The following is an 18,163-nucleotide window of genomic DNA, read 5'->3' as shown; positions in this document are numbered from 1 at the left end:
GTTTATTTTCCGTATTCTCAAGTTCGCTGTTTCACTAGTGCCAGCACGGCTGCGCCGTTTATATTCTTTTTGTTACTTGTAGTTTAACCTTGCTCTCTCGGTTCTAAAATAAATAGAACACCACATTGCTCTCTCCGTTCTTTTGTCATTCTGCACCACCGTCTCCGTTATCCTCTCATTCTGTAGTTCTGGGTCTCCTCCATCGTTCTGCATATTGGGTTCTGTTCTTCCCCAAATCCTAACATAAATGGCCTTTTCCAGTGTTTAGCATTGTTTTCTAGCAATAGGGGTTTGTATCAATGGGGTCTGTGTCTCTAATTCTCATTTTGGCGGATTGCTCCAATTCAGTTGAGACAATATCCTCCCCCAGTGAACTAAGCCATTCTGATTTGACTCGCTCCCTGACGTCAGTAGGTGCTGCTGATCTGCATAACTAACGCGCCCTCTATGGTTGTAGCGCACTCAACAACAGAGCAAGTGGAAATACTGTCACTTCCTCAAACGGGTTGACGTGGCGGGTGCCGACAGAGAGAGCAGAGAACGAGCGAACGAGAGAGAGAGAGAGAGACAGAGAGGGAAAGAGAGAGTGACAGGAGCACCCCACACACACACACTCACACACACACTCCTGACCGCGTGCGCGGGGCAGGAGCTTCTCTCGGGGAAACACACACGCAGTCGGGACTCACTTGCATATCACTGTCAACCTGCTGCAAAATATCATTGCGCACGCTCCCACGCGCGCGCCCGTATTCCGATCCGTGCAATAATATTCACAGGGGTTTATATTAATAATAATAATAATAATAATAGATTGAATTTTAAGAGAGAAGCGCCTTTCTCAGACTCAAGGACACTGTACAAGGAAAGGATGGGAAAAATAAAAGTAAGTAATAAAATTGAAAAAATATATATAATAAAATACATAAAAGATCTGTGTATAGTAACAACAAGAAAAAACAAATAAGATAAGAGATAAAAAATAAATAAAAAAGGAGGCAAGTTCTGTCCAATTGGATGAAGTGGTTAAAATTAACAAACAAACAAACAACAAAACAAAACAAAACAACGGAATCTGTGGCTTAAAAAGAGTCAGGGGTGGGCTACTTGGGAGCGGGGCCGTGTTGCGTGAAGGCAAGTGTGAACAGGTCATTTGAAACAAGTTACCAATGCATTGTCCCGTGGGATTATGCCCCCCACGGCGAAATTCATTAGTATCCCCCTCAATCTCTTTATGTCTCTCTCTGTCTGCCAGTGCAGACTGTGGGTGACTGTCACTCAAATCGCTTATGGGCGGAGCCCAGCCCAAAACAGCTTGAAAAACTTTACAGATGTGTTCCATAGACTCACAAAATTGTGTAAAGTTGCCCAAATAGTGAAAGGAATAGCAAGACACGGGACCTTTAACAATGCAACATGTTAGAGGGTTCCTTGAACCATTACAATTTTATAGCATTGAATCGAATGTAATCGGAAATCGAATCGATTCGGGACCTTGTGAATCAGAATCGAATCGTTTTGGGAAATCAGTGGCGATACCCAGCCCTAGTTATTATAGTCACAGTGCTGACTAATCAAAGACAGTTATTTCCATTCTTGAAAAAAAAAAAAGATAAAAAGAAGTTACACAAAGCGACATAAACTGGAGTGCACATACAGTACCATCTACATATTTATTGCAGGGGGTGAAGTGTCTTCCTCAGAGTCATGAAAAATAATAAAGAAAAATCTCAAATAAATAATGTTTCTCATGATGAGATGTCCATCTCATAATATCATAATACCAATCAACATAATATACAATATTTCCCCTATAGGCCAGGTGGGTGGCCTAAGTATTCATATGGGCGGCACGGTGGTGTAGTGGTTAACACTGTTGCCTCACAGCTAGAAGGTCCAGGGTTCAATTCCCGCTTGGGGACCAGGTTGCAGAGTTACCAGGTACCCAGGTGGGGACGTGGGTATCTCCCGGGCCTTTCTGTGTGGAGTTTGTATGTTCTCCCCGTGCTTGCAAAAGGTTTCCCCTCCAGAATATAAACCCAATGGAAAAACATGCAGAACAGATCGCTAACGAAGACGGACAGGAGCACTTGGATTGGTCCCCGGCCCCACGCTGCAGCCCTTATCTGCTCCCGGCTGCCCTTGGGGGGGAAGGATGACGGCATGGGTCAAGCGCAGAGACAAAATGTCATGGGCGACCCAAACAAATGAAATGGCATGTGTGTGTGCTGCCCATCGCATGTGTGTGTCGCTGCATGATGACATTGTCAATGTGTGCAATGAATAAAGACTTCAAAAGTCCAGTTTAATCTTTTTTTTTGTATCTACTTTTTCTCCCCGTTTTTCTATTTTTCTCCCGTCCCCAATTTCGTATATAGTCCAATTCTACCCTCCCCTGTCTCGAACGTTGTTAGGCCATGCCTCCCACAAGCCGGCTGCAATGTGGACGAATCACGTGTCCCCTCCGGTACTCGAGGAGGCAGCCGTCGCATCTTTTCACCTGCACAGCGCGATCTCTCAGCGGCGAGGGTCTGCGTGGGAGGGACACGCCGCCCTCGTCGCTTCCTGATTCTACTGCACAGGCGCACCAACCGACCTGTAGGAGTCGCTGTCCACAACGTCCGATCCCCACCCACCAGCTTCCCTCCCCCTAATACTGCCAATTGTATTAGTATGAACGACCAGCCAAGCTGGTAGCAACGCAGAGAGCTGGGCTCGAACCCAGCATCTCCTGCGTCGGTGGCGAGCGCCTTGCCCACTGCGCCACCTAGCCGCCCAGTCCAGTTTAATCTTAATACAGGGGTTGGGTCTATATCAATTACCTAGTTCAATTGTGACCCGTACATTCCATCTACAAAGTATCTTGGGGAATATTGCATGATTCATCCATATCAGGCAATTGCTTACCACGGTACCTAAACAAACAAGAGAAGAGAGAGAGACTATGGAGAATTAGAGGAAGCAAGTGAGGCTCCGGTTGATCATTTACTCCCACCGCTGCATTGAGAGTATGCATCCAGAAGAAATGTTTTCTATTCCTATACATTTATAATTAATTTTCTATAAATTAAAGAAACTGAGCCATGGTTTGCTTCCGCTTAATGACACACCATAGCGCAATCCAGATGTTTATTGTGTATGGCAGTTTTGTGTTCCCCAGTTTCTATTTTGAGTGCTCGCTTGGTATGAACTACGTAAATTAGACCACAAGGGCATTCATTTGTATGTCGAAATGCCCTTGTGGTCTATGCCTGCCGTCATTACACGGAAGCAAACCATAGCTCGCTTTCCTCCTTTAAATCTATAGAAAAAAACAACCAACCCCAAAGGGAGGCGACCTCATTAATAAACGACTGCGTAGGGAAGCCTTCTGGTTCCATACTCTCAATGCAGTGGCTTAGGTACTGTGGTACCCAATATCTAGATCTAATTTTGTAATTAATGATATGGATGAATCATGCAATATTCCCAGGATACTTTGTAGATGGGATGTAAGGGTCACAATTGAACTAGGTAATTGATATAGACCCAAACCCTGTAGAAATACTTAGGCCACCCACACTGGCCTATAGGGCAAATATGTAAGGATAAACGAGTAGAGCAACTGCTCACGACAGGCCGTGGCATATGGTTATTACTGTATATATACGACGACAGCTAAGGGATGATATAATAACTAGTGCTGTCAGGCGATTAAAAAAATTAATCTAATTAATTACAGGATTAAAATTAATCGAATTAATCGCATTTTAATCGCATAACCATTTTATGTCTGATATTCTATATTCTATAATCATATTTCAAATTGCATGTGTCCAGATGGCAGAATTCAGTACTGTATCTACAAAACCTTCTGTTTAATCATCTTCCATCTATTAATTTGCTTAGATTTTTCAGGTCTGGTCAATTTGAGCATGGTGTTATTCACAGTCAAAGATAAAAAAAAAATTATTGATATTCTCATTTGGTTCATTACAATTGACTCAAAATAAGATTTTCATTCAATCAATCACAGCGCAGATTGATTGATTGAATGAAAATGTTATTAACAGATTGCAGAATGGGTACAATACAGTACGGCTCAATACACACAATTGTTAAGGGCATGCAGACCAGAGAAAGACTTTCGTCTTGTTTACATCAGGGTCCCCCATTTTCAATTCATAATGAATTGTAAGTAATGGTGCAACTTGCACCGTGCAATCCATTCTTTGTGGATCTAGCCCCCAGTATTTCTGACACTGGGAATACATTCCCTGAGATTCATAGATGTCCCTAGAATCAGATACCAAGAACATGCAAATGGACCATATTAAAAAAAAAGTCTGTAAATGTGTATTCTACATTCTCATGGAATGAATGAGATACAAAAAAAAATTATAAAAAAAAAATTATATTAAAAAAAAAAGTGTAATTAATTTTGAGTTAATTTTCATAACGCGATAATTTGCTGTGTAATTAATTAATCTAATTAACGCGATAAACTGACAGCCCTAATAATAACCATATGCCACGGCCTGAAGAGAGCTATTGCTTTTATAAAATGGTTACCAAGGAAGACGCTTATCCAAACCTAAGTCACCCCCCTGCAATAAAGTTGTAGACCTAGAGTGGTCCAGTGTCTTACTCTGGGTCGTCTATTTTGAAGTGACCTGGTGAAAGCTTTGCTTAACTTTTGTGACTTTGGACACAATGGTCCTTATTCTCGATCGTGTTCGTAAGTGCCTTGGTATATATCTTGGTAAAAATCTCGTACCAACAGATTTACAGAAATCCTCCTCCGGATTCCTGAATGCGTGAAATGGTCTACGTAAGTGGGGGTAAACGTTCGCAGCTGTGCTCCGCTGAATGAAATACGTCATTCATTCTTAAACTGAAATGCGCATTCACGTTAATTTCATTTGCATACAGACACGCCCGCCAGCTCCTTATAAGGCGAATGAGGCGTGTGCAAAACAACAGAGTTTTGGCATTGCCATCCACAAATGCTGATCCATTCTACATGGAAGCGATTGCGACTGATCTCAAAATGAGATTCCAACAGTAGGCCTCTATTATTCAAATGACTTGTTTTATTAGGTATTATAGTAGTAGGCTACGTCCTTTGATTGATTGATTGATTGAACATTTTATTAACAGATTGCAGAATGGGTACAATACAGTACAGCTCAACACACACAATTGTTAAGGATGCAGACCAGAGATAGACTTCCGTCTTTCCTACTGTAGAACATGACATATTAGCATGACATCTCATTGTAATGTCTATAGATATATAGAGATAAGGACCGGTACGCGGCGTCCCATCCCCCAGCCCTCTCCAACCCCCCTACCTCCCCCCCCCCCCCCACGCAGGGGGGAGCCAAGACTTGTCTCGTGCACTCCCATTCACCCCCCCCCCCTCCTCCCAACCCCCCCCCCCCCCCCCCCCCCTCCTCTCCGTTGGCGCCGCGCTGTCGGCTGCCTCGTGTGTGAGGGAGATCCCTCCCTGTCCCTGTCCCCAGCCAGCGTGAGATAATCCTTCACCAGGGTAAATGCTCGCAAAGCTGGGGGCCCAGACAACATACCCGGGCGGGTGCTGAAAGACTGTGCAGCGGAGCTCACTGATGTCTTCACAGACATCTTTAACACCTCCCTGAGCCAAGCCGCTGTCCCCATATGCTTCAAAGACACTATCATCATCCCGGTCCCAAAGAAGGATTCTCCAGCCTGCTACAATGACTACCGTCCTGTTGCTCTGACACCCATCATCATGAAGTGCTTTGAACGGCTAGTCATGCAACACATTAAATCCACCCTCCCTTCCTCCCTGGACCCCTTCCAGTTTGCATATCGGGCCAACCGGTCCACCGATGATGCAATCTCCACTGCCCTCCACTCAACTCTCCCCCATCTGGACACTAAGGACTCATACGCCAGGATGCTGTTCATAGATTTTGGTTCAGCATTTAACACTATCATCCCCCGACAGCTGATATAGAAACTGGACCTTCTGGGGCTGAGCACCTCGCTGTGCAACTGGCTGCTGGACTTCCTGACCAGGAGACCACAGGCAGTTCGGGTTGGCAACAACACATCCAGCACCATCATCCTGAACACTGGGGCCCCCCAAGGATGCATGCTCAGCCCCCTACTCTTCACACTACTGACCCATGACTGCACACCAATACACAACACCAACCTCTTTGTCAAGTTTGCGGACGACACAACTGTGGTGGGGCTCATAAAAAAAATTATGAGTCCTCACTACAAGAACGAGGTGAGCCAACTGATCACGTGGTGCGGGAACAACAACCTCATTCTCAATGTGGAGAAAACAAAGGAGGTTGTTGTCGACTTACATAAATACATAAATCATAGATACAATAATGTGCCACTGTTTATACTGTATAATAGTCCTGTATAGTGTATTGTGTCCCATATGTTACTTATGTTTATAGTGTCCTATATGTTACTTTATGTTTATATTAGATATTTTTTTATATACACCGTGGGAAGGGGGAAACGAAATTTCACTTCTCTATGTCTTGCACATTATGAGAAGCGACAATAAAGCTGACTTTGACTTTGACTAACGCATTTATTTCGTTTAGCAATGGAAGGAATACATCAAACCAACAATGAATAATATCATAGAGAAGAAGACAGTATATGGCATATTAATACAGTATATTCCACAGTACAGTAGCTATATCCGTGGCGATCGGTTTAGTTCTAGTAATTATTAATTATACAAATATTGTCATATTAATTATCATTATAATTATTTAATTCCACAGATGTCTGTAGTATTTGACTTGTCCCAGAGAAAGCTGTTGAAACATTACTGTCATGCACGTGTCCTAATATACTAACCTACACTGTAGCACTCAACACTTTGATGAACCTTGGGTCTCATTCTCCAACGGATTTACAACAAGACATGTGATCTCAGGCCGATTTGAGACATATTAGGGCCGGTAGAGAGATTCCCCAAACGTCCCTAAGATTGGATTCGGCCGTGGCTGAGAGCAGGATTTACGAGTGCTGAGGAGCACACTTAACTTGACAGACTGTGTGCTCTGTGTTCTTAATGGCTTTATTTGGGAGGAATCATAGTGATTCCTTCATGTTAACCCTACAGGCCTCCTTGGAATTAATTAATTAATCATAATTTCAATAAATATGACAATATTTGTAAGAAAAATAATTACGCATTTGATGTTGGAAAAATGTATAATACGGATTCATCTGATCACAGGGCAGCTGGATTAACCATATCTGAACCAGCTATTTTGGACAAATGTATAATTACTTTAATTACTCCGATATTCAAACACAATTATGCAATTATTGTGAAATGATTGAAAATAATAATTATTTAATGCCTTCTGTGGAATTTGTAATTCTTATTTGTTACATATCTGTTTTATTGATTAATTATACATTTGAAAGAATGCAGGTTATAGCCAACATGCAATATATCCCATTGATTGGTACAATGGGACAGACATTTGTTTGATATAGCTATAACCTGCATTCCTTCAAATATATCATTAATCAATTAAACAGATATTGAAATACACTATGTAGCCTACTACACCAACACTGCAAATGACAGTGGATAAATAAATAAGAACTAAAGCTAATCGTGTGGAAATAGACTGCATTAATATTCCATAAGTCGTGTTGTGTGCGCCACACACACACACACACACACACACAGTATAGCCTACATGTCTAATGAATGAACATTAGGCTTATATTATTCTAATTACTTGTTTCATTAGGATTTAGTAGATACTATATATATATGCTCTGCCCTATATGTACAGTAAGTACAGTACACATATTAAGGCCGCCAGAGTCGGGCGTACCATGAGCGGACTGCATGGTGGACTGTACTACGGGGCGGGCAGTGCAGTATCTGCTCTCCTAATAAAACTAATAAAACAAGTCATTCGAATAATATAAGCCTATACTGTGTTAATTCATTACGCACGTAGGCTATACAGTACTGCAGCGTGTGTGTGTGTGTGTGTGTGTGTGTGTGTGTGTGTGTGTGTGTGTGTGTGTGTGTGTGTGTGTGTGTGTGTGTGTGTGTGTGTGTGTGTGTGTGTGTGTGTGCGTGTGTGCGTGTGTGCGTGTGTGTGTGTGCGCGTGTGTGTGTGTGTGTGTGTGTTTGTGTGTGTGCAGTGTTTCCCCTAGAATCTTTTTCAGGGGGGGGTGGTAGGCCCCCCAAAACTACTAGTGTTGTCACTGGGCGCACGTGTCACGGATACGTGGTGTCAACAGTGTCGTCATAGACGCGCGCAGTAAGGCGGTTGTTAGTATCGGTGCATTTCTCTACACTGAGCTGAAATTAAACGATTGCACATAAATTAGGTTTATTACAACACATAAATTAACTTATTTACAATTATACATACAGTAGTGACAACACACATATGAACTATATTTACAATACAGGGAGGCACATACAACACTCACTCACCTTAACTAGGGCCCTATGAATTCCGTTTAATCTTTTCTTGTTTTCGGATTTCTCAGTTTTTAATTTTCCTGTTTTCGGATTTCTCTGAATTTATATTTTTTTCCTTTGGATTTAACCAAAAAAAACAATGCAAAATCATGTTTTTAACTAACTTTAATAACAGTACATCTGCAAACAGTGCCAGTGTAGTTCAATGTTCAGAGCCAGTTCAGTTATGAGGTTTCTTTTTTCCAATTCAGTTCAGTTCAATGCAGTTCAACTGCCAGTGCAGTGCAATAACGAAATAATAATTAAATAGTTAAATAATACAAAATAATAATTTGTTTAAAAGAAATCAGAAAAAAACTGTAAAATGTAATTTATTTCAAAGAGATGTCCTTTAAAGGTTCATGCGTCTCCCCATTTCTGGCTGACATCACCATTGTGTTTTCCTCAGTGAGGGATTCTCTTTTGTCGGTCAGCAGCATTTTGTACTTGCTGAAGCTTCTCTCTGTATAATAATTTTTTAAGTTTAAATATCAACATTATCTGGCCATCCTCAGTAAATATCAAACTGTCCAAAGACCAGAGTTGGGATGGGCATGCGCGCACACACACACACACACACACACACACACACACACACACACAGAAAGGGAGAATGGCTTATATGAACTATCCAGTTCATATATCAACTTATATCAACTACGCAGTTCGTTTTTATATAAGTTAGCTAGCTCGCCAACGTTAGTGATTAAAGCAACGTATAATCATTTTCTTTTTATTATAATTTTTTCAGGGGGGGAAGGCAATGGTAGGGGAAACACTGGTGTGTGTGCACGCGTGCGCTGCGGCAGGTGCACCACAAGCTGTATTATATATGATGACAATACATTCATCTAATCTTATTTTGATCGGTCGCAAAGCGCTTCCGCATATCGGCCACCATTTTCACACGGCTGCATCATCAGTTGCATTCTAATGAGCTGGGCAGGTGTGTCAAACTATTGACTTTTTGCAATTCCATTTGCACACTGCCCTATTGGCTGCCTTCTAAGGAGCTTCTGAGGTGTGGTTTGTAATGCAAATGACCTGGACGGGGACTCGCGTTCACGTTTCAGAATGGTGACATTCCTCAATGCGGCGTCCCAGCTGTGATTGTTTGAGCCACTTAAGACATCTTCCCCACGCGTTGGGGAATTAGAGTGAACTTGTCATCGATTCTCTCTCAGTCGGTTCCAAGATGGTTGCCCTAAGAGAAGTCTTTGGAAAATATTGGAGAATGAGACCCATTGTTACTCAGCTGAAAGAGTTGTGCCCTTCCTGCTGACTTGTCAAACAAAACTTGATTTGGATAAAAGCGTCAGCTAAATGACTAAATGTAAATGTAAATGAAACCACGGGCGCACACCGGTCTGTCCGATTTACAACTGCCTTTTTTAGTACGTAAATCCTATGTAAATCCTACAACAAATTTACAATACCAAGCTGTTCGAGAATGCCAAATAAGTAAGTAGATCGAGTTACGAAGGGAATCCAAGGACTTCAAAATTGCGAGAGCGACCCCCCTGTACAAAAAGGGCAGCAAATTAGACCCAGGCAACTACCGCCCTGTTTCTATTCTTACCTCCATCTCGAAAGTCATGGAAAAATATTTCTACGAACAGGTCGAAAAGTACCTAGCGGAAAAAAAATCGAATCTACGAATTCCAATCTGGCTTCAGAACATCCCACTCCACTGACACATGTCTTCTCTATTTGAATGACCACATCAAACAAGAGGTGGATGCGGGCAAATACTGTGGCATGGTCATGCTGGACCTACAAAAGGCATTCGACACTGTCAATCACTCCATTCTGATTGACAAGCTAAAAGCAATTGGTTTTGATAGTCTATCAGTGAGCTGGATGCAATCCTACCTTGAGGGGAGAGAACAGATGTCAAGTCAAGTCAAGTCAAGAGTTTTAATTGTCACGGCATACAAGTATACAATGAAATGCGGGTGGTGGAGGTAAATGGTACTCTACCCCCCCCCCCCCCCTCACAGTGAGCTGTGGTGTTCCACAAGGAAGCATACTAGGACCGCTACTGTTATAATAATAATAATAATTCATGCAAATGACATGTCGTCAGCTTGTGACTGCAACTTGTTCTTGTTCACGGACGACTCAGCCCTGCTGGTCTCTGACAAGAACAAGTTACAGGTTGAAAAAACCCTCAGCTCAGAACTCGGCAGAATCTGCACCTGGCTCGCTGATAACAAACTATCATTACACCTCGGTAAAACAGAGTCCATTCTCTTCGGATCAAATAACAAACTCAGCAAGACCGACGACTTCTCAGTTACAGTGGGTGACAATATTGTCACGAGGAAAGATGAAATTACATACCTAGGTTCCATCCTAGAGGCAAATCTTTCCTGTGACAAAATGGCATCCAATGTAATAAAAAAAGTCAACCAACGAACTAGATTCTTGTACCGGATCTCCTCTCTGTTAAACAAGAATACCTTGAAGACTCTGGCAGCAGCACTCATTCAAGGGTACTACGACTATGCTTGCACCTCATGGTACCAAAGCACCTCAAAGGCGCTAAAAACAAGATTACAAACATCACAAAACAAACTGGTCAGACTACTACTTGACCTTACTCCTAGAACCCACCTCACCCCTGCCCACTTTGACTACCTAGGATGGCTTAGAGTAGACGGCAGAGTACAGCAACTTGCAATGGGCCTGGTCTACAAGATACACTACACGACTAAGGTACCCATGTACGTCAAAATACTTCCCAAAGGTCAGTGAATACCACGACCACAACACCAGAGGGAGCTCGATCCACAAATCATGTTAAACCCAGATTCGGTCCAAACAAGGGACTAAACACGTTTCGCAATTATGCCACATCAATGTGGAACGCCCTACCCAAAGCTGTAAAGGAATGTGAAACACTACCCACTTTCAAAACCACTCTCAAAGAGCACCTACGGGAGACTGCAATTCGAAACTGGCCCCTGTAAATGTCCTAACCCAACCCCCTCCAATGTACAGTAAATGTCCTAACCCAATAATACACGAGACCCTCTTCTTGGGACCAAGTAAGGTTTCGTCGATATTCTAATGTACAGTTCCCGCCCCCCCCGCCTACCCAACAACCCCGCCCCCACACCACCCACCCAACCACCTCCAATGTACAGTTTCCCTCCCCACCCCCACCCCACCCCACCTACCCACCCCCCCCCCCCCCCCCCCCCACCTACCCAACCTCCTCCAATGTACAGTTTTTACGTCAAATGTATACTCTCTTTCTTAGACTCTTTTTGTATCACAAACAGTACTGTATTTGTAAATCTGGTATGTCATAAATTTATAGATGTAGCAGTACTGTCTATCTGTATGTCATGTGTGTCATATATGTTATGATGAATTGAAAATGGGTGACCCTGATGTAAACAAGACGAAAGTCTTTCTCTGGTCTGCATCCCCTTAACAATTGTGTGTATTGAGCCGTACTGTATTGTACCCATTCTGCAATCTGTTAATAAAATTTGCAATCAATCAATCCTTGGTCAATTTTATGTATGTCCGTTCGAGAATGAGGACCAATCTTCCCAGTGCATTTAGTCCTGAATCCAGTTGGTAGGGTAATGTGCAGACCACAGGCCATACCTGTTGACCACCATAGGTCCACCCCAGACGTATGCGCTCCCTGGCCCACACATTGTGCTCATTCTCAGCCAGGAGGTCCACCACTGCCTCCAGGCCTGGGCTGAGAACCACCTGGCTCATGTCCACTGGAGCCGGTCTGTAGCCACCGGCCAAGTCATATCTATAGCAAGGAAATGAGAGAGCCATTATTACTGTGTCTGTGTTCAGGGCTGGTATTCATTACAGGTTTCAAAGTCACCCGGATTTTATTTGTCATCAGTTATTATGAATGAGATGGTCAGATGGACATCCTCTGTTTACAAAACGGATCTTAATGGAATATTAACAAAGGCTCAAAACAACATATCTAACCAACTGTCACTGTCAACTGAAATGTGTCTGCGATGTTACATACTTGGCAGACAGCCTTGTGTATCTCACTCCCTCATCCGCATGGTCATCAGCCATTCCAATGTGGAAACCAAGAGCAAGGACGGTCCTTCAGTGAATACAATTAAACAGACAGAGTGTCATTATTGGCCATAGAAAACATTGAAAACATTGCCATTGAAAACATTGCCATAGAAAACATTGCATTTAGTTCAACAGCCAGTTGCACAGATAGGCCTACTGATTGGATTGATTGGACTGATAGGTCCGAGGCTTAGATTCTTGGTCTAGGGTTAACCTGCGTCTCGGAATAGTGGACATGTTTTTTAAACAATCAAGCAATTAATAAAAAAAAAAAATGCAATTCAAATGAAGAAATTCATCAAATGAAGGGAATCTAGGTTTCATCCATGACCATGGAACTGGCCTGGGTGATGGAGGTGATGGAGGTGATGGAGGTGATGGAAGTGATGGAGGTGATGGAAGTAATGGAGGTGATGGAGGTGATGGAAGTGATGGAGGTGATGGAGGTGATGGAAGTGATGGAGGTGATGGAGCTGATGGAGGTGATGGAGGTGATGGAGGTGATGGAGGTGATGGAGGTGATGCAAGTGATGGCGCTCACCTCAGAGTGTCCTGGGACATGTGGAACTTGTGGTTCCTCTCCAGTTCTGGCAGCTTGGAGAACTCCATCATACAAGGATCCTGCTTCTTAACCTCATCTCTAACCTGTAGAATGGAATGCTGATGCTGAATGCTGGACCACCCCAGTAGGTGATTTTATTTCAAACTTATTTGGGAATATACATTTTCTTGCTTCGCTGGCAAGACATTTTTGGGAGTTTCAAGAAATGTAATTAGTTTCACAGTATCACTTGTTTCAGGAAACCATCGTAAAACAAGAAAAATTACCTAGAATCAAGAGACATTCATTATATCAAGAAAATCACGACATTTCTTTAATTATCTAAAAGGAGTGTCTATTTGCATGCGGTGAGAATAGTCACACAGCAGCTATTCAGCTTTCCAAAGTCCAAAACAAACGCCGGGAAGGGAAGGGTCAAGGGAATGTAGTTAACACCAAAGAAAGACATTCAATAAATACCTACACAAAAATAAAACAATACAAAATATATACAGATGCAGCACTAAAAAATCAAACCTCTCCTGCTCATCTCCTGCTCCTCTCCTGCTCATCTCCTGCTCCTCTCCTGCCTCTCCTGTTGTGATTTTGTGACTCCTATTGTTCTGGACCGGGCCAGATTTCACACCTCCACTGCCTCCCATAGGCTGGGGAGATTTTCATCTTAAATTTGTATTCGTCCCAAATGTCCCAGCTCCATCCGATTCCTTCGCTTTTTTCACTGTTTACTTATCATGCATTGCAACACTAATATATGGTCAGTACCCCAAGTCAGACTGCCCATATAAAAATTATCTTGGGGGTCTGAGGGCAGTAGCCCCCGACCCCCTCCCTGGGGAAGCACTTAAGTTAAGTACCCTCCCTTTGTTCATGTTTAGACCCAGCCACCAGCCCCCGAAAATTAACACATGAGTTCTAGACTTAAGTGGCACACAAGCAGCACACAAGCAGCACACAAGCAGCAGAATTGGTTCGATTTTTGAGTGTTGCATCTGTAGTGTGTGTATATAGCCCAACAAGCTGTGATTCATACAGTATCTAATGTGTGCCTGGGTGCAAATAGCCTTGTTCGCTACAGACACCTGGGTGCTATACAAATTATATTACTAAATATTTAACAATATGCTTGATAACTCTAAAATCAAGGGACAATTTCACTTGCTAAGCTCAGTATTTCTTTCAGTGTTCATATGTTAGATCAGTAATATAGTTTTAAATAAAGTCTATCATGAAGATTAGAATTCTTGCTCTGTGCTTACAGGTCCATATGTCCAGCCCAGATCGATCTTGTCCATGACCCAGAGTTCGTGGAGATTCTCAGCCATTCTCTCTCTGATATGCTCTAGTTGTTGCGGCAACGCCACCTATGGAGGCACATTGGTTAGACACAATCAGTCGTTCTTCAGCTGCTAGAGAACTAGGCACAGGATTGACAACACTGTCTGCATTTGGCTATATGGATAAGGAGCCATTATGATTCAATATTAAAATATAGGATTAAATTTCATATAAATTCAAGTATATACAAAAAAATAAATCCTTACAAAATCGAATGATGTCGTTTCTGTCTGTCAGCTTGGACCGTACCTTGCCGATGTCTACAGGAGTGGGAGTGAAGGTGGCTGGTCGGAGGGGTATGGAGGCCCCTGTGAGCTCGAGCTTCCCGTCTGCCTGCTCCAGGGTGTACGTGTGACACGGCTCCACCTGCAGCTGGACTTTGGGCAGCAGAGCCTCGGAGCAGGCGGTGAAGCCGGGCGGGGGCAGGAAGCGGAGCTCTCCGTGATTCCCTCCAAACAGGAAGCGAACCCTGGGGGTCAGGGAGTAGGACAGGAAAGAGATTAATAAGAAACTGTGTATCCTGATAGTGAGCTTATGACTAAGACATGGTGTGAGTTCAGGTAAAACGTAGGTGTGTGCGCCTCACACTCTCTGAGATCGATCTGATGCGCATCTCAACGTGCAATCAACCTCGCGATGTGTCTAGATACATTTCAAGCCGTCAACAGATCAATATGATTCTATTCAGTCCTGCCTCCATCATGCAATACCATGCGATTCAATACAATGCAATTCAATAATGCAAACATTTCCATTTCAACTCATACAACAAGTTCTTTGGATTGATATGATGAGCCAGCTGGACAGAAACTCAGGAAACAAATGTGAAGTCAATCGATGGTCTTTATTGACAGGAACACAGAGAACGAGGAACAGTCCTGGAGACCACAGCCCTCCATGGGGCTGCAAGGCTCCAGAATGACAAACACATCATGGCTTAAATACTATGTGGGTTCCAAATTTAGCGAGCCACTGGTAATAATGATGATCAGACAGGCCAGGTCGTATATGGTAGTCTAGTTTGCTCCTCTCACTGGCCTGTGGCCGGATGCCGATATAGCCTTGCATGCACATTAGGTCCCACAGGTCATCAGGTCAAAGTATTCTGGGTGCCGGGCTGGCTTGGTCACTGATGCACAGTGGGGGAGATTATGCTCTCACCAGATGAGCTGGATCTAAGGATCTGTAATCCTTCAGTGAAATATTAATGAATATACATTACACTCATACTATAGTTTTGCCACCGGTTCCCATTAGAATCAATAAATCATACTGTAGGCGTTTTATATGCAGTTGAGTTATGGGGGATGAAGAGAAAGATGAAGATACATTCTAACAGCCTTCTTCACATTCAAATGATCATGATAACATCTTGTTTGAACCTCATGTGTTGATGTTAACAACAATGTGAACACACATTGTATTTTCTACTTTACTTCACGCAGTAATGTAAATGTAAGAGAACAAGGACACAGTGGCGACAGTGGCTCAGGAGGTAGAGCGGTCATCTGGTAGTCGGAAGGTTACCGGTTCGATACCCGCTCCTCCTGGGCAGCGTGTCAAAGTATCCTTAGTAAGACACTTACTGTAACCCCTAATTGGTTAAGGCATAGTTGCCTCCGCCATCGGTGTGTGAATGTGTGAGTAAATGGGTGAATGTGAGGAACAAAACATTTTAAGCGATTTGGATAAAAGCGCTATATAAATGCACCATTTACACAAAGTGTCATAGAAGCAAAGCATTCATCATGACATCGATCTTAGATCTTACACAAGGTGCCTGTGAACCACCACTATAATGAGTTTCATAGGCCAGTTATACATGTAACTGGCCAACTTAGATAGCACAAGGCCTAACTCATTATAATATTACGGTGTACGGTTTGCAATTGGAGCCTGGTGAGAGGATGCAGCACAGTGCTAAGTTTCTCTATACTAAAGTGAAATTCACTAGTCAGACAATGTCTAAATTCATAGTACACTCAACTAACCGCCTCGGACAGTCCTTCATACCAGCGGCCATCTGGCTCCACAACAGTGGGCAGGGACTGCTGCCAGACATCCAACTACAACTACTAGGAACCCAAGGAGGACAATAACACTACCTTATGCATACTGCACCTTATGTGAATACTGCACCTTATGTGAATACTGTGATACTGTGAATTCTGTATATTTCAGTTAGTTAGACAGTAAATTATAACACTACCTTATGCATACTGCACCTTATGTGACACTGTGAATACTGTATATTTTAGTTAGTTAGATAGTAAATTATATTGACTTATTTGTTTACACTGCTTGTGTTGTTTCTACTACCTGTACCCCCCCCCCCCCATCCCCCATGCTGCTATGATGCCTGAATTTCCCCAAGGGGATCAATAAAGGAATATCTTATCTTATCTGTATTCTCATGATGTATTTTTTGCACAGGGCCACAGCTCATTGTCATTTAACGTTAATCACCTGCTATTTGATTACAATCACCTGCTATTTGATTACCATATCCTGTTGTTTGTGACCAAGGTGTCTGTGATCAAATACTATGAATTGGTCCAGGTGAACTCGTCCTTTAACTCAATCAGCGCCAGGGGAACGCCATCGCTTTAATCAATGGGGAGACTGCGAAATTTGCAAGTGCTTAAAATATATCTTATATTATAGCTATGGGTCTAATACACCCGTCGATTGTCAGTGAGTTGCTTCCAGTCAACATGCACAAAACAGATTGTTTTTTCATCCGTACATTTCCGTTTTATACCGTTTTGAATATGAGTAGTTTTGGTGATTCTTAGTAATCCCAGGAAAAGACGCGATAATAGCGTTGGCCAAGATTGCAGTGACTGCTCTACATGCACCACCGAGGCCTTGGATCAGTTATTTACCGTCGTCTGTCCGTGGTCCTGTCAACTGATTAACAGTATTAACAGAATGTTAACAGATTAACAGTCAACGTGGTTTCATTGCTGGGTTAAGTACTTCTATTCTATTCACATAATATGCTTACTTCATATATCTACTCCATTCACATATATGCTTACCACTTGTATCTATTGCTATGTCCGCCCACTACAATCACATGAGCTGTCTAACGCCTGTCCCCCTGTGAGTTGCTGTCCTGGAGTGCTGACCGGAGTGTCGGACGTCCCGTGATGAAGGCCGGGAGGTTGCGACCCCCTCTGCGTGCCCCCCTGTCTCCGGAGGTCTCGTAGTGGTGACCAGAGTGCCGGACGTCCCGCGATGATGTCGGGGAGTTCGCGACCCTCTCTGCGCCGCCCCCTATCTCCCTGTCTCCGGCTGTCCCTGAGCAATGACCGGAGTGTTGAATGTCCCGTGACTAAGACGGGGAGGACGTGACCCTCTTTGCGCCGCCCCTGTGCCTCAAATAGATCCGCTATCAGCTCTATCTTCAATCTTTCAAAATGTTCAGTTGCTATCGCTATTAGCTCTATCTTTAATCTTTCAAAATGTTCAGTTGCTATTGCATGCACTCATCTGTGTTTCACTACACACTTGAGTGCATGCTTACCAACTGTTAGTCTGCAACACTACTATCACCGACATCTAAGAAGGGAGATCCCCCCTTGAATGGCCCTTCTAAGGTTTCTCTCCTCCACACGGCCTGTGGAGCATTTTTCCCTATTGTTAGGTTTTAGTGAGTTTTTCCTTACCTTCGCGTGGGGTATGTCTGG

General features: G+C 43.1%; 1 protein-coding gene across 1 annotated transcript in view; it reads right to left on the bottom strand.

Moving 5' to 3' along the window:
* ryr2b (ryanodine receptor 2b (cardiac)) overlaps window positions 1–18,163 on the bottom strand; it is a gene marked incomplete at both ends in the record, with an annotated part of 396,550 nt that overhangs the window by 290,482 nt on the left and 87,905 nt on the right. Inside the window, 5 exon segments of the mRNA XM_084321996.1 lie at window positions 12,122–12,281; window positions 12,516–12,599; window positions 13,116–13,219; window positions 14,393–14,497; window positions 14,721–14,940. Of these exon segments, the coding sequence (XP_084178122.1) occupies window positions 12,122–12,281; window positions 12,516–12,599; window positions 13,116–13,219; window positions 14,393–14,497; window positions 14,721–14,940 (673 nt within the window).

This window comes from Notolepis coatsorum, assembly GCF_963971535.1.
Source record: "Notolepis coatsorum genome assembly, chromosome: 9".
NCBI classification, from domain to species: Eukaryota; Metazoa; Chordata; class Actinopteri; order Aulopiformes; family Paralepididae; genus Notolepis; species Notolepis coatsorum.
The sequence above is the reverse complement of the archived record's forward strand: the minus strand, read 5'-3'. Positions and strand labels throughout refer to the sequence as shown.